This window comes from Apodemus sylvaticus, chromosome 7 (genome assembly GCF_947179515.1).
Source record: "Apodemus sylvaticus chromosome 7, mApoSyl1.1, whole genome shotgun sequence".
Taxonomy (NCBI): Eukaryota; Metazoa; Chordata; class Mammalia; order Rodentia; family Muridae; genus Apodemus; species Apodemus sylvaticus.
Genome location: NC_067478.1, coordinates 2,473,933 through 2,494,405, shown reverse-complemented (window position 1 = coordinate 2,494,405; position 20,473 = coordinate 2,473,933). Strand labels below are relative to the sequence as shown.

Genomic DNA, 20,473 nt, shown 5'->3' with positions numbered 1-20,473 from the left:
GCAGAATGCCTGGGAGGAAGGAAGCGGTAGGGCGGACCCCATGCTCTCTGAGAAGAGGACGTGAGGAGATATGAACAAGGTAGCGCTTCCGTAGGCACGGCCATCCTCGCCCCAGACTGTACCTGAGTATGGAGATCTGAGCCCTCAGTACCCTACCTCCAGATGACCTGTGACATGAGCAGCCTGTGTAGCCGTACTCCATGGGTCCAGCTCTGAAGCTGATGGAGAGAAACGGGAGCCTAGGGCTAGTGACTGGATATACCAGGAGAGTGAAGGGGAGGCCTTCCATCCCAAGGGGGTCATTTGCAAGACTGGATAAGGTTTCCCCTCCTGTGCTTTGCGGACACAGAGCTGGGGAAAGCATGCCCCCCAACACACACACACAGAAAGAGCTATGTTTCCTATGGGAGATAAAAAAAATCAGAGGTTTAGAAGGAAGTATTCTACGGTGACCAGATAAAATGCCTCTAGGAAGCCTGGAGAGGGAGCTGCATGGGCAAAGCTCCTGCTGTGCTTGCACAAGGACCCCAGAGTTCAGATCCTCAGCACCCTGTAAACACAGACACTTGGGGAGCATCTGCAATCCCCGCATTCTCAAGACAGAGACTCCAATTAAGGGCAGAGCTGACAGATGCAAAAAGAAAGTCCGGTGCTTCGATGAGTTCATAAGGACCCCAGTTGGCAGGCTACTGCAGGTACGGAGCCCGGACACAGCACCCAGGCTGGCATAGGTATCATTGAGGCAGGACACAGGATCAGGTACAGATGGATGGACAGACAGACAAGTGGATGGATGGGCAGATGGATAGATGGGAATTCGAGTGGGCCATGTCAAGCAATGGGAAACATGCTGAATGGTAGCCCCAGGGACGACAGTAAGGCATTCTCTGTCCCCTGACATACACACTGGGTCAGACGACAGTGGGGCCACCATAGAGTCAGGCACCCCGTTCTTTACAGAGCTCAGGTGAGGGAGTTTTTTGCACCCTTCATTGGTCGGGTGTGTTTGACAGTCTCTTGCCTGGCTCTTCTGACATGGACTCAGCAAACCCAAAGGCAACATGTTCCTAATGTTCCCTGACAAGTGTAGAGTGTGATACCTTTCTGTTCGCATGACTAAGTCACTCATCCGTCTGTGCCTTCAGTCAGTGCTGGACAGGTGGTGGCTATGTACACAGACCAGAGTCTTTCTGCCTCTGCATTTGAGCTAAAAAAAAAAAAGAGAGAGAGAGAGCCAAATATTGCTTTTCAAAATGGAGCTGCAGTGGCATCTGCTGAGTTTCTCAGCCGCACAGCAGGGCCCCCAGCAGCCCTGCAAGAGCTTCCCCTCAGCCGAGGGTCATGGAGCCTGGCAGCACCACGGACAGAAGGAGACTCAGCCCTGGGCTGCCTCTGGCTCTGCACTCAGTGTCCCTTCTCTCTGTTGTCTGCTTCCAGGCTATAACATCAGCCGTAGCTGCACTGAAGAAGGCTGGTCGCCACTGGAGCCCGGCCCCTACCACATTGCCTGCGGCCTGAATGACAGGGCATCTAGTCTGGATGAGGTGAGGTGGTCTTGTGCCTCTGTAAGTCCTGGGGTCCACCCTCCTCACGTTCACATTGCCCAAGACCCATTCTGGGGTCCTCTAACAAGGTACACACAGGACTTTCCTTGAAGATCACACTGAAGGGGGGCTAGCCTCTGAGGAGCCAAAACTGAAACAGAATCCCCAAGCTGGTTTGCCTCTCTCTCTTTACATCTGTAATCCCAGCACTTGGGAGGCTGGGGAAGAAGATCACGAGTTGGAGGCTAGCCTGGACTAATCCCCAGTTCACCTCTCTGCATCTGTAATCCTAGCACTTGGGAAGCTAGGGGAAAAGATTGTGAGTTTGAGGCTAGCCTGGGCTAATCCTCAAGCTGGTTTGCTTCTCTATATCTGTAATCCCAACACTTGGGAGGCTGGGGCAAAAAGATCATGAGTATAAGGCTAGCCTGGGCTATACAGGAAGACACTCTCAAAATCCAATTTTGAAAAATGAGTGACAGGTGGGAGTTGTGAGGTCTCCACTCACTCCCATGCTGACATCCGGCATGCACAGCAGAAAGAAGAATCCGTTCCCCTCCTGCCACCCTCTGGGCACAGTGTCTCTTTGTCCATGGACCCCGGAGCTTAGTGAGCACCCCTCAGCTGCTCTTGGGAGTCCTTAGTACCTCTTCCTTAAGTTAGGCAGGGGCAGCAGGCAGAGCATAAAACCAGCCCATTCCCGCCAACAGCCCCAGTTTTGAGCCCCCTGCCCTTGCCCACTCCTACCCAAGATCCTTGCCTGCCTCCCCACAGCAGCAGCAGACAGAGTTCTACAACGCCGTGAAGACTGGCTACACCATCGGCTACAGCTTGTCCCTTGCCAGCCTCCTGGTTGCCATGGCTATCTTGAGCCTGTTCAGGTGAGGCCCAGCCCCAGGCAGCTCACAGCCTCTGCTAGGCCGGCCATCCCAACCCCGACAGCAGGTGGTGGCCAAGATGTGGCCTCTAGAGCACTCTTTGTCCCCTTTCCTGTATATTGGGCACCAGAGGTACAGCCTGCCAAAACTCTTGATGCACAGGAGGTTGGGGACTGGGCATGTGTCACCGTGTCACCTTGGAGGCCCACATCCCTTCCTACCACCCTGCCTAAAGTGTGGCACCATGCCGGCCAGGATGGGTGGTCCAAGGCCCCTGTACATCCCAGATGTACCCGCCCCTTCCTTGCAGGAAGCTGCACTGTACCCGAAACTATATCCACATGCATCTCTTCATGTCCTTCATCCTGAGGGCCACTGCCGTCTTCATCAAGGACATGACTCTCTTCAACAGCGGGGAGATTGACCACTGCTCTGAGGCCTCGGTGAGGACCTGCCTGACCCACACATCCTCCTCATCCTTTCGCTCCTCATCTTTCTCCTATCTCTCCTCCTCCTCCTCCTCCTCCTCTTCCTCCTCCTCTCCCCACACCACTGTCCTTCCCTACCTACTTTTGCTGCCTGCCTCCCTGAGCCCTGCCCTAGGCTCTCCTAGGGCCAGGAGGCTCAGAGACCCTCCGAGGAATGTTGCCAGGCACTGGAGAGTCTGTCTCTGGATTTGTTTTTTGTTTTTGTTTTTTCATCACTGTGACAAGATGTGTGACACGCACAGTGGAAGGAAAGCATCTTTGTCTGGCTCGTGGTGTGAGCCGCAGCCCAACATGGTGGATAGGCACGGAGGCAGGGGCGGCGAGGCAGCGGGTCATGTGACACCGAGACTTTCGGAAGCAGAGAGAGATGAACCCTGGTCTCTGCTCACTGTCTCCCTTTCATTCAGCCTGGGTCCCCAGCCCATGGAACAGTGCTGGCCACCTCCTAGTTAGCAAAATCTAAGACCCCCTCTCAGTCACACCCTGGGTGTGCCAGTTTATGTCAAGGTGACAATATTAACCACCATAGTCTCTATGGAACTCGAAAGACTCCACTCCAGGGAGCTTGAAGCGGGACTCCTCCGCTGTGTTCTGAGGACGCATGGCCTCTGGGTGAGCTCAGAGAGGCAGCACACTGCTTCCAGATCAGTAGTGGGAGCCCCAGAATAATGGGATCTCAAGTGGGGAGAAAAGCCCAGGGCGACTTCACAAGTCAGGAAGAGGTCTGCAACCCCCAGAGAGCTTATAAAGCTGATAGGGCCCGCCTGCCTCTGGAGAGACTAAGGTGTGACCCAGGAAAGGACTTTCCAATCATAGGCAAGAGAGAGAAGGCTGACCCATGAGGAGGCCTCTAGGAGGGGGAGAGGCACGCCAGGTTCTGTGTTCAGGGGGAGTAGAAAGTAAACAGTGCCCTGAGACTTGAAGCTGTGGGATGAGTGAGTGTCTCTGTGAGGAGACCTTCATTTGGGCATGTCAACACTTTGAGTCCTTGCTCATTCCGCTCCATGGCCCACAGATCTCCTGTTCTCCTCACCTGCCTGGGCCATTCTTCCCCAGCTCCTATGACCCCCAGGAGGAAGGATATCCCTGCCTTTCCTCCTCCTTAGCTTTTGTTGTTGTTATTTTTCTTGATGTGATAAACACCATAACCAAAAGCAACCGAGGAGGAGAAGGGTCACTTCACTGCATAGCTCACAGTCCATCATCCAGGGAAGTCAGGGCCGGAACCTGGAGGCAGGAACAGAAGCAGAGGCCATGGCGGAGCGCTATGCACTGGAGCTCCTCACGGCTTGCCCGGCCTGACTTCTTATAGTGCCCTTGACCACTTGTCTGGAGATGGCACCGCTATGGCGAGCTGAGCCCCCCTATCGGTCATCCACCCAGAAAACATCCTACAGCCTTCCTCACGACCCACACTATCAGTTGAGGTTTCTTCTTCCAAACAGCAGCTTGTGTCGAGCTGACAGGAACTAGCCAGCATGCCCGTTCTCCCCTCCCTTCAGCCTTCTCCACACTGTCTCTGGGTCCCCCCACGCCTCAGCCCACACCTAAGGTCAGGGAGCTCCCGAAAGGGCACAGGGAGGTGGTGACATTGGCAGGGCTGTGTGAGTCCCAGGCTGGCTCGAAAGTGGATGGGCAGATGAATGGATAAATGGGTGCTGTGTGGGTGAGTGGAGAGACAGCTTAAATGAGTGGGCGTGGAGACAGCTTAGGTAAGTGGGTGGAGAGACAGATTAAGTGAGTGGGTAGTTGATGGATGAGCAGATGTAGCTGATGAATGGATGCCTAGGTGGTAAATGGAGTGTCAAGAAAGGAGAGGTCAATAAATGGATAAATGACCAGGCATGGTAGCTCACGCCTATAAACCCCAGATGCAAAAGGCTGAGGTATAACTGTGAGTTGGAAGGCAGCCAGGACTACATAGTGAGTTCTAGACCAGTCTGGTTACACTGTGAGATTGACTGAAAACCCACTCAAGCACAAATAGTCCAGTTAATGGGCAGGTGGGTAGGCGGACAGGAAGTACGTCCTCAACTTCCATCCACCTTTGGCATTGTGACGCCGTGGTGTTACCAGTCAAGTTTGTGCCGGAGAACCTCAAAATGCAGTTACCAAAAATATGACCAAAAAAAAAAAAAAAAAAAACAACCTAACATTTAAACAAGCTTACCATTTTGTGTTGGACTCCGTCCACAGCTATTCTCAGCCACATGCCGCCAGCCACAAGCTGAGGATTGGACATACCCAGAGACACTGGGATCCAAAGCCAGAAAACGTGCAGAAGGCACACTGACAGATGGATAACTTAAATTACCGGCTCGGCCAAAGTGCCCAAGGATGTGAAGGGGAGATCACAGGAAAAACCACATTACGATAGCTTTATTGGGAACTGACAGCATCCAGTTGGCTGGGCACAACTATGTTTGCCTCTGCCCAGCCAAAGGTTGGGCAGCGAGGGACCTGCCACCCCTGAGCCTCCCTCCCCTCCTCCCTTCAGGCGGGCTGCAAGGCAGCGGTGGTGTTCTTCCAGTACTGCGTCATGGCCAACTTCTTCTGGCTGCTGGTGGAGGGCCTCTACCTGCACACCCTGCTGGCCGTCTCCTTCTTCTCTGAGCGGAAGTACTTCTGGGGGTACATACTCATCGGCTGGGGTATGGTACCGGGGAGGGGGCAAGGCTGGGGATGCTCCCCGGGAGGTGGGAGGGTGCAACCCTATCCTGCTTATGAGTCTCTCCACCAACACTCACGAATGTCCCCAGAATGTGTGACCCTGGGGCCCCTCCCAGCCTCCTGTGGGGATTTCTTTACAGTGCAGAGCCTGAACAAAAACATCTATTTCCCCATTCTGATCCTGATACACAGGGATACTGTCAATCTGTAAGGGGTTAAAATTAGAAAAGAAAAAGAAAACCTAAGTGGTCACAGACCCTCAGGCTGAGAGTCTTTATACCTTGAACACTGTAGGTAGAAGTCCTAAATGTCTGCCCTTCCTTCTCCCTCCCTCTCTTGGGTTCCTCCTCCAAACCTCTCCCTGTGTTCTCTGCCCCTTTCCTTCTCTTCCTTTCTTCTTTTGCCCTGACAGGAGTGCCCAGTGTATTCATCATGATATGGACAATTGTCAGGATTCACTTTGAGGATTTCGGGTGAGCTGCTGCCCCATCCCTTCCCTCTGGCTGCTGTCATTTGGGGGTCAGAGTCCCTGGGTATGATGCTGCTGCCAAGACCCAGCATCAGGCCCAGAGTGAGAGGCTGGGGAGTGGCAGATTCTGGGCTTGGGGCAGAGCCAGAGACCCCTGGGGTCACCCAAATCTCCACGTCCAGGTGCTGGGACACCATCACCAGCTCCTCCCTGTGGTGGATTATAAAGGCCCCCATCCTCATCTCCATCTTGGTAAGCCGCCTTCACCGCTGAGCCCGGAGTAGGCAGCCGGCCTCGAGACACCCAGGAAAGGAGGGTTTAGGTCAGAAAGGAGCCCCCCACACACACACTTCCAGCTCTCCCTCTAGAGCAGAAGAGCTGGAGAGCACGTCCTCAGGGTTACAAAGGAGAGTCCCAGATGGTTTGCCCCAAAGGGGAGAGGAACTGTGGAGGGGTGGACAGCACTGAAGGAGAAAACAACCCACCCCAGCTTCCTCTCGCTAAGTGACCAACATTGGGGTGCCTCCTTCAACAGGTGAACTTCATCCTGTTTATCTGCATCATCCGAATCCTGGTTCAGAAACTACGGCCGCCCGACATTGGGAAGAACGATAGTAGCCCATACTCGTAAGTGCAGGCCCAGCGCCCCAGCTCCAGGCTTCCATCCCGGGTCCTCAGGTCACCCTACATCCCCTCACATGCCTGCACTCACCCAAAGCCAGACATTACTCTTCCCCATGGCCAGGCTCAGCCTCCCCTGCCCATCACCAAGCCCTCCGCACCTACATCTGCTCTCCTGATACTCAATGTCCTTCCAGTTCAAACTGCTCCCTGCAGGGATGTTGAGGGGCACGGAACCCTCACACACTGTGTTCAGTCTGACCTGTACCTGGTAGAGAAGGGGATACAATAGATGCACAGCAGGGCATGTCCTGGAGGACCCATTCCACACTGAGGCAACCACGTTCAGTACGCCCCAGTGATAACAGTCACATTCTTGCAGAGATCAGGCACAGGCTGAGAGGTCTCCACGTCTCAGCCCATGTCACACTCAGGATCCCCAGTAAAATGTCCCCAACTGTACAATAAAGACAGATATGAATTTCCCCAACCCCCAAGGTTGGGGTACGCCACTCTGGGCGGGAAGAGAGGAGGTATTTTCTTCCTCTGTTGCTGTAACAAAATGTAAGGAAGCAGTTTAAAAAAAAAAAAACATGCTTTAGCTCTGGTTCAAGGGTGCCACCCATCACGGCAGAGACACAGCTGCAGACGCGTAGCACAGCGAGTCACTGTGCATAGCCTTAAAGTGGGAGACAGACGCGGATGGCGCTCAGCTCACTCTCCTTTTTATTCAGTCTGGGACCCCAGCCCACAGCATGCTGCCACCCATAGTCAGGGTGGGTCTTCCCACCTCAACCCCATCCAGAAAGCCCCTCTCAGACATGTCCAGAGGGTTGTCCCCACCCCCCCTGATTCTAAGTCCTGTTGACAACTGATATTAACCGTTGCAAGGGCCACAATTCATTGCTTGGAAAGTGGAGCGGTGCTGTTCCCCGTGTGGGACACCGGAGAGTCCAGCAAGGGTCATGGGAATCGGGGCTTGTGAAGGAATCACAAAACATGACAGGGGCAACCATGCAAAGACCCGTAGAGTCTTCACTCTCACAGTGGCGATGGAGAACAGACCCTCCATGCAGGCCCATCCAGCCCTGGGATCGTAGATGCTCTTAAACTGGCCTCTCTTAGGGGATCTCAGCTGTGGTTGGAAGACTCCCCAGCAGAGAGTCACGAGCTTTTGGATTTGGGATTCTGTTCTGGAACCCTGTGACTATCAGGCCTGAGGCTGCCGCTTCCTCCCATTCCTGGTGTGACAGCATTCTGTCCCCAGCAGGCTGCGTGGGCAGAACATCCCTCTCCTTTACAGAAGGAGACGTGTATGCGGGGTCTGCTCACTGCTGAGAGGCAGCACTCCTGTCCCGCACGCACAGGTGTCCTTTACCTCAGCAACCTTGTTTCCCAGAAGTCCAGCTGCAAGGGGCTAGAATCTGGAGGACAGAACCCAAACTGGTCGTGGCCAGGTCTGTGTGGGTGAGATGGAAAGGAACAGCTGTCATAGACAGAAGGGGGAGCTGGAGCTGGCGATCCCCAAGGAGGGGCTGTCAGTTCCCACTCTCAATTTAAAGAAAGCCTCCATCTGTCAACCTCTGAGAATGGGATGGGTTCGTGGCCAAAGAGGTGTGGCTGGGAGCCAGGCCCAAGAAGGGTGGGAAGGGCTAGGGTGCATCTGCATGGGGTGGGGTCTCAGAGCCAAGGCAGGAGAGGCAGGGGCAAACTTGCTTCTACCCCACCCGCATCCGCCCTGACCTGTTCTCTGCCAGGGAATCAGGAAACCGTGGCCCTCACCTCCTGGACCAGCCATGAGGTGTGTTGAGTGTACACAGCGGAGGGCCATGGAAGGGCAACAGAAAGCCAAGCTGGTCTTTGGAGCAGGACTCTCCTGCTGTGAGATGCGGGAGGGATGCAGGCACGCCCCAGGGACAGGGCCACAGCAGAAGAGCAGGAGCCACGAGTCTGCATATACTAACCTGACGAGCTGACATAACACCAAGCACGCCTCACCCTCCTGCACATGGGGCACATGTGGCCAGCCTGAAGCTGGGAAGACTCCATTCCTAGGAGCTAGTGTCTGTGGAGACACCCACAGCACTTCCAAGGAGATAGCATCCCCTCATCGCCTCACTCTTCAGCTGGAGACACAGACCAGGAGGAGGGGGGCCAACCTGGAAGTTTTGCCTCCTGAGTCTTACATAACACATCATCTTCAGTGGCCTTCCTCCAGAAGGGGGAGAAAGAAGGGCGTTTAATTCCCTCATGTGCTTTCCCCAGGCAAGGAGGTGGGGGACAGACAGGGGCCGGGGTAGAGCAGGCATGGCGTGGGAATGGGGAGCCACTGTTCATCCTCACAGGCTCTGGTCACCATCACCACCCGGGTGGCTATACATACCCACACCCTGCCTCTCCCTGTCCCCAGGAGGCTGGCCAAGTCCACACTTCTACTCATCCCCCTGTTTGGAGTTCACTATGTCATGTTTGCCTTCTTCCCCGACAACTTTAAGGCCCAGGTGAAAATGGTCTTCGAACTTGTCGTGGGGTCTTTCCAGGTATGATGTGGGCTTGAGGAATTCACCTGGGGCTGCCGTGGGCCCTGCATTCCAGTCTTTTCCTTGTCCTAGGTTCTGGATAAGCACCTCCTTTGTGTTCGGAGGTTTCCTTAAACAGGGGTGGGGGGAAGCAGGGTGGGCAGGGTGGGGCTGGGAGTGCCCTCAGTCCCTTTGCTTCACCTCTGCTGTCCTCTTCCTCCTCAGGGTTTCGTGGTGGCCGTCCTCTACTGCTTCCTCAATGGTGAGGTGAGCGCCTCCCAGATCCTGGTGGGCGGGCTCAGGGTCTACAAACCTTGATGGGATCCTGGCAAGCAAGGGTGGTTAAAAGCTTGCCTCTTTCCAGGGTGGTTTTCAGACTGCAGCGCCCTAGTTGCCTGCGGCCTCTTTTTAAAATGTGCTCTGATTGTTCCAAGGACCCAAGGACTTTAAGGCCTGCACTTTATTACAAGCCCTGGGTGGGTTTCAGAACGTGTGTGTGTGTGTGTGTGTGTGTGTGTGTAATATTTACATCTAAGTGGGTGTGGGTTAAATTGGGAGTAAGACATTGAGGGAAGGTGCAGTTGCTGCCACAAGCACAAACTTAAGTGGGTGCCTGGATGAAGAACTGGGGTACACTCCCCGGGCAGCACCTCCTCTGCCTCCCTATACTGCATTTTGTGACCTTCTGCACCCCATCTTCCCTCTCTCAGATATCCTGAGTTGATTCTGGCTCCCAGCCCTGTCCCAAGCCTCCCAAGATAATATCCAGGCCTCTCGACTTAAGTTAGGGAACATCTATGGCCTGCCTAACAACGCAGCGCTGGAGGCTAACCACCCTTCCCGCCCCTAGGTGCAGGCGGAGCTGCGGCGGAAGTGGCGGCGTTGGCATCTGCAGGGCGTCCTGGGCTGGAGCTCCAAATCCCAGCACCTGTGGGGAGGCAGCAACGGCGCCACGTGCAGCACGCAGGTGTCCATGCTGACCCGCGTCAGCCCTAGCGCGCGCCGCTCCTCCAGCTTCCAAGCAGAGGTCTCCCTGGTCTGACCGCCAGAGGCCGCCAGGCCCCTTCGCACCCTCCCCACGCCGGCCCCTGGAGCAGAGTCTGCAGAGGCGCCGCTGGCTCCAGCCTTTTGTAGGGACACACTCCTTTGCTGCAGCCAGGACCTGGTCCATGCTCGCTGGAGAGCAGGGCGATCTAACCTCGGAGGATGCAAGGAGGAACCAGCGTTAGACTCCACCTCCCCAGGCCGCTCTGCCAGACATGCGCACAAAATCTGCATTCACCTGGAAAGCAAATCGCCTGCCCTCAAAGCTTTGGAACTCTGAGGGCAAAAGGTTCCGCCCAGTCGGTGCCTAGAGTTCCACTGGGGCGCTCAAGTCACTTTGGGTTGGTTGAGCGTCGCCATTGAGACTCCTCTCTGAGGACGCAGCCCCCTCCCTGCGTTTATCTGCCAGCTCTTCCGGGTGGGTGAGTTCTTCTACCTCAGGCAGATATGGTTGTGACCTGGAGTTTCAGTTTGGGGATCACAGCTATGTTGTGGTCCTCCCTCAGGATGGAATTGTCCCAGTGTCTCGTCAGACCTGGGAACTCAGGGACCTACCTCTGCGGAGGGAGGGAGGGAGAAGACAGCCCCAGCCAGTGCTCACCAAGTGACTTTGTCCATCAAGTAGGACCAGTCCCACTAGCCTTATGCACAACCAAAGCAATAGCGAGCTGCCTGCTCTGGGCGCTCATCTACACACCAACTACTGCTGCAAGGGTCAGAGGCGTGAACACAGGCCCCTTGACCCTGAGGTCACCCTGACATCACTGGTAGTGACACTGAGTGAGTCTTGGTGAGAGCAGGTATCTTTTCCATAAAGACTACCCTTTTTACATATTGTGATCTGCTGGATTCTCTTGGGGTCCTATTACCACAGATGCTACCCCCCCCACCCCAAGTCTCCAGGTCCCATGCTGCCTTGGAGAGTGATTGAGTATGCCACTGACATAAAAGCTTGCTGGTCAAGGCATCTTATGCCTCCCTTATAGCGATATGGCTTCTAATCCAAGCTGGTGCCCGCAGGCTCCCCTCTGAGTTGCACCAGACTTGTATGACAATAAATATGGCTCAAACAGGTTTAGTGTCCCTGGCCACTGTGGGTCTCCTGCTTCTTCTAAGTAGCTGTGTCATCTCCGCTCCGGTGAGAGGTGACTAAAGCTATGACCCTTCTGGTTTTGGACAGGAGCCCCACATTCCCATGTGAGGATTTATCCCAAGAGCCTTTGATTCACATGTGAGTGTGAAGAGGTTGTGACATGGGGTCCTGCTGTGACCCTCTCCCCCCTAAGACCATCTGGAAGGAGACAGATTCTGCCTCAGACCTAATCAAAACAGAGCTGCCACAAGCAACCAGGGTTCATTCCTGAAAACAGCACACAGGAAATGCAGGAGCTGGGTCTGCTGCCCGTGAGCCAGCCCAGAGGGTCCCCAGCACAAGTCAGTGAGGAGGGGCTGCGTGGCTACCAGAAAGCAGACACAGCAGTGGGGCAAAGCAGGTGATGTTGGCCGGTCAGTGAGAGATAGCTAGCTCACGAGGGTTTGTGCAAACACACTTGTGTAAACTTGCGGATGCCGGGCTGGTGTTAAGAAGCCAGGATGGGCTAGCAGAGGTTTGGATCTGTCTGCAACACCCCATTCAAAGGCTGCTGCCCCCATTACCAACCCCACGCCTAAGTGAATGGCGCCAAGATCCCCCAGCAGTGCTGTGTGGTGGCACAGGTTGTGCCAGTGTAAGGCACAGGGCCCTGGGAGGGGAGCAGTTACCAGCCAAGAGGACAAAGTGAGTAAAACTCAGTGTGTTCAAGAGAGGAGGGGCAGAGTCAGGAAGTAAGAGGCTCAGTGGAGGGCATTCTAGAATAGAGACAGGGAGGACTGGGTGAGGAGCTAAGAAAACGTGTGCTGGCATCCTAGGTTAGTGACAGCCGTGGGGCTTCCAGGCTGGGTTATCACAGTCCCTTCTTCCTCTGCCAACACCCAGGTCCCTTTTGCCCTGCCAGGCACCTGTCTAGCCCGGCGAACTCATCTCTATCACCACCTAGTGGACACTTCAAGACTTGTCCAACTGTGGCCACCTTGGGGCTTTATGCTGTCAAGTAGGTCTCACACTGGGAACACTGGGAGACAACCAACACAGAAAGCAGGCTCCCTACTGAGCTCACACACACACACACACACCTCATCCTCAGGTCAAACCACTGGCCCCGTGTGAGTTTTGCCTTGATCCAAAAGAACCTGATGGAACCCAGCCCCTGGTGGCTCCTTAAAACAGCCCTACCCACAGTCTCCCTGGGCAGAGGCTAGTCAGCTGAAGTGGGTCTGGACAGGGAGCTGTACCATCTGAGCCCAGACAGGGCCGTTCGTTCTGTGGGAAGGGCTCGTTCACAGGCAGCCCTCCCCCTCCCCCTCTGGGCACAGCCTCTCCGGGGACACTAGTTTACGTGCTAGCGGAACAGCACTGAGGTGTTTGAGGGCTGGGAGAGGTCTTAGAGTCCCAAGGGAACATGTTGGGGGTCAGGGACACCCGAGTTTGGCTGAGCAGATGCTGGGGGCACTTGCCAGCAGAGACAAAGAGAAGGTCTATCAAATGAGGCCGAGAGATGGGGAGGGGTTAATGCAGAGACGGACCAGGTCTGGGTGCCAGGCCATCAACAGGAAAGGGAGGAGGTCAGCCGGCGAGACAATGGCCCGGTTTGGGACGTGCTGGGTGCTATGTCTGCAGAGCATCTGAGAAGAGCCCCTCTAAGGCTGTTAGATATAGGACCTAAAGGGACTGAAGGCAGGAAGATCAAGGTAGCCCCTTTGGAAGGAACAGTGAGTGTTCCACAATTCCCCGGGCACCCCATGGGGCGTGCCAGGCACAGTCGGGAGAGAAGGCCGGCTCAGCTCCTCCATCCTAGCCGCCACACAGGGTCTGTTTTAATGAGCAGTGGCCAGCTTCCCTACCCCCGTGTGGGAACAAGAACAGCTCTTATCTCTCTGGGGGAAGGGGAAGGGGCGGGGCCCAGCTGGCAGTCATCAGGGATGGCCAAGATATTAATAGCCCTGGAGTCTATGGCCCCGAAGACTCGGCCTCCCAGGAAAAGGACAGAGCAACCGCAGCAGGCCAGAGGGATGCGTCAGGAGGCCATCTTGGCAATGCCCCAGCCTCCACACAAGGCAGATGGGATAACTAGAAAATAGAGAAGGAAAAGTCATTGCAGAGGCAGATGTTGAACCCAACTTTCCAAATCCCATGGTTGTGCCTCAGATATTCTATATATTGTCAAAGATGGAGTAATTTGGCTGTGCCCTACCTGGAGACACAGAAAGAGTTGTTCCGGTTAGCAGCCCTGATTCTGTCTTGACATATTGTTTATCCTGTATTTTTTCATTAATTTTGATATTTTAAAATACTGCATTAAAATATTATTTACCTTGAGTCCTGAGCTGCCGTTTTGTTTGCCCGCCGCTTAGATGCTGCCCCTCAGAACTGCCTCAATAGCGTCACATCCTAGCCCTCGTCACAGTCCAGGAGTCTCAACCTCCCTGAGTTCCGGGATGTCACTGTGGTACAAGCATTGGAGAGCTACAGGCGGTCCTCTGTTCCCATAAACGACCCGGGTGGTGCCAGCTAGACTGGACAGCCCGCGGGGGAGTGGGGGTGGCTAAGGGCTCGTGTCAGCGTAGACCCCAGTGTTTCTGCTTCCCTTCTCAGTTAGCTCTCCCTGGTCTGTAAGATGCCTGTCAGTGCCCCAGCACCATAAACCTAGAAGCCCATCCACAGGAAGGAAGAGGACACCTTATCCAGAAAAATAGCGCTTCTAGGACTTGGGTTCTGAAGAGCACGAGGATGAGGAGGATAGGTCACGAGGTCACCTCATCCATGTTCACACAGGACATGAGGGATAATGGGTGTCAAGAGGAGGGCTTCAACTTGACACAAACTAGAGACACACGGGAAGGGAGAACCTCAGTGAGGAACTGCCTCCTCCGACTGCCGTACAGCAGGCATGTCTGTGCGGCACCTCCTTGATAGTTTTGGTGGAGGAACCACTGTGGGTGGCCACCCCCGGCCCTGTGGGCCTAGGCTGTGTACAGAAGCTAGCTGAGCAGAGGCAGGGAGCAAGCAGGGAGCATCCCTCCTTCGTGGTCTCTGGTTCAGTTCCTGCCTCTGATTCCCACTCGGGCTCCTGCCTGGGCTTCCCTCGGTGACAGATTTTAAAGTGTAAGACAAAATAAGCCCTTTCCTCCCCAAGTTGCTCTGGGTAAGTGTTTTATCACAACCACAGAAAGCAAACTAGGAGGCAGCTGAGCTTCCATAAAGCGAGTTGGTCTCCTTTTGCGGCTCTCTGGGGACATGTGTGGCCTTTGGCTGGCCTCACTTGAGCTGCTTGGTATACACGCTGGAGCTAAGGCACCAAGTCAGCCAGGACTCAGGGCAGGGACATGCTTTGGGCATTTTATGCAGAATGAGAGGCAATGGTTGGGGGTGGGTAGGAGAATAGAAGTCGGGCACACTTCTAGACTTGAGGACAGTGCCCCTACCCCAGAAAATCCCTCCCAATGTCCCTGTTCCTCATCTATTAAGCTAGTGGCAAGAAAGCTCTGTGGCCAGACAGAGCGTGCCAGTGACCACCATACAGCAGCAAGGATGGTCTGCACCTTCCTCGGCCTTCCAATCATTGCCAAAGCTGTTTCTCTCTAGGAGAACCCAGAGTGCAGAATCCGGGAGGCTTTCCTGGAGCCTTCCAGACCTGACAACACATGGGAACACAGGGGTCTAGAGGAAAGGCTGGATGCCGCTTCTGACGCAGCAGTGTGGTGACTTTACAGCACACATTCTCCACAGTGAAGTGAGGAAGGTCTGCAGCCAGGAAGCAGGAGCGAAACCCATGTGAAAGACTGATGGAGCCGGCCACCCACAGGGCAACCGGGATTCTGAGGAGCTGGCAGAGCAGGCCTGAGGGGCAGAATAGAAGTGTCAGCCCATGACTGTCTGCCGATTGCCCAAGGTTCAGGCCATCAAGACTCCAGGTGAGGGTTCTGATTAATGACTCGTCCTGTTGCTGCAAACAGACAAGCAAAGCAACTCAAGGAGGGAGAGCTTGGCTCACTGTTTAAGAAGAGAGGAGAGGAGACCGGAGAGGCGGCTCAGTGGTTAAGGACACTTGCTCCTTCTGAGGACCTGAGTTCAGTCCCCAACACTCTCACCGGCTGTTCACAGCTGCCTGTCAGTGCAGTTCTGAGGAGGCCTAATGCCCTTTTCTGGCCTCTGCAGGTATCTACGTACATGTGGGATTCGCTTATGCACACACATACACATAACTAAATCACTTTAAAACTTTTTTTAAAAATAAAGAATACGGTTTATCATCTCGGGGAAGGCCTGAGGGCCAGAGCAGGAGGCAGTTGGTTGTTAACTGTGAGGAAGCAAGGAGCCGACAGGAAGTGGTACAAGGTTGCCAACCCGCAAGTTTCAGCCCTGGTGGCCCGCTTCCTCCCATGAGGCCCTGCTTCTTAAACACTGTCCAGAACAGTGTCATCAGCTGGGGACAAAGTACTCAAATGCACGAGGCCTTGAGGACAGTTCACGAGGCTGGCCGGTCCCTCCACACGGCATTGCTGTGGAAACTTAAGAGGTGGGCAGGAGGACATGAGGCAGAGTCCACTGAGGTGTCTGTCTGGACAGAGCAGAACCTGGCACTGAGTAAGGGGCTTTTGAGGGCACTCCCCAGCCTTGCTATACCGCAGTGTCGCCGTTATTCACAGCCTGTTTTTTCGGCAGGCTCTGCTTGACCCACCTCCTCTGGGGAACTCCAGATCCCCTCCGTCTCAGCCTTGCCTCGTTCTGTTTCCTGGTGTGAGCCATCTTACCATAACTTCTAGGGTGGACCTCCACCGTGCACCAGGACCTACACAGACCTACAAGACCCAGTTTGCTCGTGCCCAGTGGCTCTCTGGAGGGTCCAGGCCTCTGGGAGCCGACGGCCTGCATGGCGTTCATGATGCCAGTCTTCCAATCCCTCCTTTCCTCTCTTTTTAAGGGGTGGGGGTGGGCTCAGAAAGAATCTTCTATAACCCAGGCTGGCCTTGAACTCACTATGTAACTGAGGACAACCTTGACCCTCCTGCTTCTACCTCTAGGTACTAGCTAGTGTAACGGGTGTGCACCACCAGGCCCTGTGTGTGCTATGGTGGGAATCAAACCCAGGGCTTCAGGCATGCTAGGCACACACTCTCCCGATGGAGCTGCCTCCTCCCATTTAAAACATTTTAATATGAACTTTTTTGAAAAGGGATCTGACTAACCAGCCAAGGTTAGTCTTGACCTTAAATCATCACGCCCAACTTCCCAAGAGGCATGCTTTCCACGGTGCACCAAACTTACCGTCACTCAGATCCTCTCCTATTCAATGTGTAGCTTCCTTTGTCCCTGAAGGGGGTGGGGGAGGGGCTCTTGTTTCGATGGGGGTGGGCTGGGGAGGGGACAATACTCTTTTAGCAGTTTTCAGTTTCCCCCTCAAGATGTTCCAGGTCCTGGACAGGACCGCCTGTGTCGGAGTCCCTCCTTCCCTCCTGGCAGTTCTGCACCATCTTCTCCCCACAGCTTCTGGAGATAGAAGCCCCCATCTTTCCACCTTTTCCATCTTTCCCAAGGACAGTGGCTTGCGGGATTGAGGCTATGGAATCCCAGCTCAGACTTTCACACCATGATTTCACGTACCTTCAGCAGCGTCACAGTGTTAGGGGACACCGTCCATGATGACAGCAACGTCACAGAAGGATGCGTGCAATATAGCTGGTGACATCCGGAGAGATGGACGCTGCTGTCCAGCTTGCTTTCCCCTCTTGACTCAGCCTGAGACCCCACGCAGTCCACGGGATGGAGGAGCCCACATTCAGTTAGACCTTTCTGGAAACGTCCTCACAGATACACCCGAAGGCGTGTAATTACAAATACAGTCACAGCAATGAAAGATAACCATTACATTGGCTTGCCACTCACCCTGTGCAAAGCGGCCGATACTGAGGATGGAGGTGAGAGATTATATCCCCAGGAGTGAAAATAGACACATATAAGGAAAATCACTGAGGTATTTAAATAAACAGGTTAGTGGCTGGAGTCAGGGCTTCTTGGTCAGGTAGGCCGCTCCAAGGCCTCTTCTAGGCACTGACAGGGAGACATGGGCAGGCCGTTTCCCCTTCCTGATAAGCACTATTTCATGGGCACATAAATCAGAACTGGGGCCCACATACCTCAAGGTCAAGTCAAGGCAAACTTCCCAGTCTCCATCAGTGTCTGAGGAGAGAGGGGTGTGGTATGAGGTAGGGCTTAGTAGGGTCTGGGGTCATCTGCAGGCTCTCGGGCATAGCTACTGGAAGCAGGGGTGGGCTTTTTCTTTCTTCTTCTTTTTAAGATGTATTTATTTATTTTATGCATGTAAATACACTGTCACTCTCTTCAGACACACCAGAAGAAGGCATCAGATCCCATTACAGATGGTCGTGAACCACCATGTGTTTGCTAGGAATTGAACTCAGGCCCTCTGGAAAAGCAGTCAGTGCTCTTAACTGCTGAAAGTCCTCCATTGCAGTGGTAACTCTGAAGGACACAGACCCCATCAAGCATGTGCTGACCAAGAGGTCCCCTACCCCAAGCTCATCGTCCTCTGTGCCAAGTGACAGAGAACAGGCAGCTCTTGAAAAGACTAATATTTACTCTTCAAACCGGAGCTGGCACAGGCTGTTTCCTGTGGCTGGTGGCTGGTTCACCCGAGGATGGACACAAAAGGAGACGAGCAGATGTCCCTCCAGATACCAGCAGTGAGACAAGATGATGTCTGTGATGGAGACAGCATGTTCCGAGGTCCCCGTGCACCCAACCCCTCGGCGTGCTCACCTCCAGGAGAGTGAGCTTCCGGCTTTTGTGAGGCCTGCTGGACGGTCCCGTGAGAAAGTTCACTCTGACTGGCCCCACGTTCCTTGCCTCTGGCCCTTGCGCTGATCCCTGGGGCCTTGGAAAATGCGCCTGGAACAAGCCCCCAGGGCCATGGTGGTCCTGGTCCACTCACCGAGCCCCACCACCCTGGCTTCACTTCCTCAGGCTCAGGCTCTGGGCTCAGGCTATTTCTGGGGTGGGAGGGAGGGCTGACTTTGGGACACCTCTGTCCCCCTACAGCTGTTCTTGTCCTTGTGACGCCTTTCAGCCTCCTGTGGGAAAGTCTCAGCCAGAAAACTACCTCAGTCAGCCTGGATCTGGGGAGGACGGTTTGGGGATGGGGAGGCTGACGGTGCCTCTGCCGCTTTTCTCCCTTTGAGATCTCCTACTTCTGCTCCCCCCCCCCCAGCTTTCCCCATCCCTCACTGAAGCACACCCTTACCAGGACAACCCCCGGCCCTCTGCTTTGACTTCCCTTTGGACCCAGAAGCAGCCATGGCCACTCTTTTCATTGTTTCATTGACAAAGGGTCTCGTAGCCCAGGCTGGCCTCGAACCCCTAAGTAGTGCCAAGAACAACTTCTGATGCCCCTGCCTCCTCTTCCTGAGTGCAGGGAGCACAGTCTTGAGCCACATACCTGGCATATGTGGTGTTAGGGACTGAACCTAGGGCTTCTGGTATGCCATTCTACTGCCCTACCATGCAGCCTACTGTTTTGCAAAGTTCATAGGTGTATGATAATGACTTCCTGGTGTTTTGTTGTTGTTGTTTGTTTTTTTGAAACAGGATTCTCTGTGTAGTCCTGGTCACCTCTTCTGCCCCTTGCCCACTGTTAGGATTTTTCTTGGGGTTTTTAATGGTGACTGTGGTTTCCTGCAGATCCACTCAAACTCCAGTCCTTGCTGCTTCTACTTCTGACTGAATGTTCCAGTTCTCCTCGCTTTCCCAGGATCGCCTGTTATCAAACTTGCCAATCTTTTATATGTGTGGGGGTTTCCCCATGTGTGTACAAAACTGCACCCACTGCATGCATACCTGGTGCCTGCAGAGGCCAGAAGGCCTCAGATGCCCTGTGACTGGAGTTATAGATAGTTGTGGAATGCTGTGCAAATGCTAGAAACCAAATCTAGGTCCTCTGAAAGAACAGCCAGTGCCCTTTAACTGCCGAGCCATCTCTTCGGCCCCAAACCTGTCCATCTCTCTCTCTCTCTCTCTCTCTCTCTCTCTCTCTCTCTCTCTCTCTTTGGATTTGTTTTTTCAAGACAGGGTTTCTCTGTGTAGCCCTGGCTGTCCTGGAACTCACTCTGTAGACCAAGCTGGCCTCGAACTCAGAAATCCGCCTGCCTCTGCCTCCTAGAGTGCTGGGATTACAGGCGTGCGCCACCACCGCCCAGCCCCCGTCCATCTTTTTAAGGGTCGCACCAGTGACTTTGGGTAAAGGATCTTCCCCCTCAGGTCTGAGGGTCTTCTCTTTGGCATTCAGCAAACACCTCCATCTGAGAGCCAGGTCACAGAGCCTCTGCCAGGCCTTTCTCCTTAGCCTTTCCCTCTGCTGGCACAGAGTGTGCATGCTTAGCAGCTGCCATCAACCCTCCTGCAGGGACTCAAGGAAAAGGCGGAGACTCCTCAGCCTAACTCCTCCTGGCACTGAAGAGGCATCCCCATGGCCCAAGCCTGTGGCTATTAGTGATGCTACCAGTTGAGACAGCCCCCCTTCCAGGCCATGGGACAGGTCTCTGGACTGCTCTCTGACTGGCATTCTAGGCCAGGCCTCTGCTTCTTCACCTGAGCAGCAACAGGACTTGTTTGCCTTCAAATCCCAATCCATCAGCTCAAATTTGTATTGGAAAATGGCCTTAGCCTCCTGCAATGGCTGGGACCCTGGACAGACAAAGGAGAGATGCTGGGAACACTCCCCACACACACCCTACCGCAAGGCTTAGGAGGCTGGTCCAAAGTGGCTGCGTGGACTTCCTACCTTGCCTGGGAATTCTGTCAGCTGTTTCAAAGCAGCAGCCCTGGGGTGGGACTAGGTGATGTGGCCTAGCTGCTGCGCCTCCTGGTGGCCATTCTTTGATAGGGCTGTCCTGTGGAAATGAAACCTTCGCCTCTAGTACAGAACTCTGAGGTGCCTTTCAGGCACACAGAAGGTAGGCTACCCAGCCCAAAAAACAGCCGCGCCCCTGCCCTTTTGGTTAGGGACCTGTATTAAAGCCCGAGTCCTCAGATCTGTTCAGATCAGGATGTCATATCCCCCAAAAACCTCTCCCAAGACCACACTTCAGACCCACAAGAAAAACAGACCCTGATTCAGGCTGCTCACAC

The 20,473-nt window shown here is 54.4% G+C and overlaps 1 protein-coding gene across 1 annotated transcript in view; it reads left to right on the top strand.

The window, feature by feature from the left end:
* Positions 1-13,625, top strand: part of Vipr1 (vasoactive intestinal peptide receptor 1) — a 30,491-nt gene extending 16,866 nt beyond the window's left edge. The window contains exons 4-13 of the mRNA XM_052186945.1: positions 1,438-1,544; positions 2,319-2,425; positions 2,733-2,865; positions 5,408-5,561; positions 5,993-6,053; positions 6,232-6,301; positions 6,585-6,676; positions 9,081-9,210; positions 9,415-9,456; positions 10,040-13,625. Coding sequence (XP_052042905.1) covers positions 1,438-1,544; positions 2,319-2,425; positions 2,733-2,865; positions 5,408-5,561; positions 5,993-6,053; positions 6,232-6,301; positions 6,585-6,676; positions 9,081-9,210; positions 9,415-9,456; positions 10,040-10,231 — 1,088 coding nt within the window. The 3' untranslated portion in view covers positions 10,232-13,625. The remainder of the gene's footprint in view (positions 1-1,437; positions 1,545-2,318; positions 2,426-2,732; positions 2,866-5,407; positions 5,562-5,992; positions 6,054-6,231; positions 6,302-6,584; positions 6,677-9,080; positions 9,211-9,414; positions 9,457-10,039) is intronic.
* Positions 13,626-20,473: the final 6,848 nt, after the last annotated feature.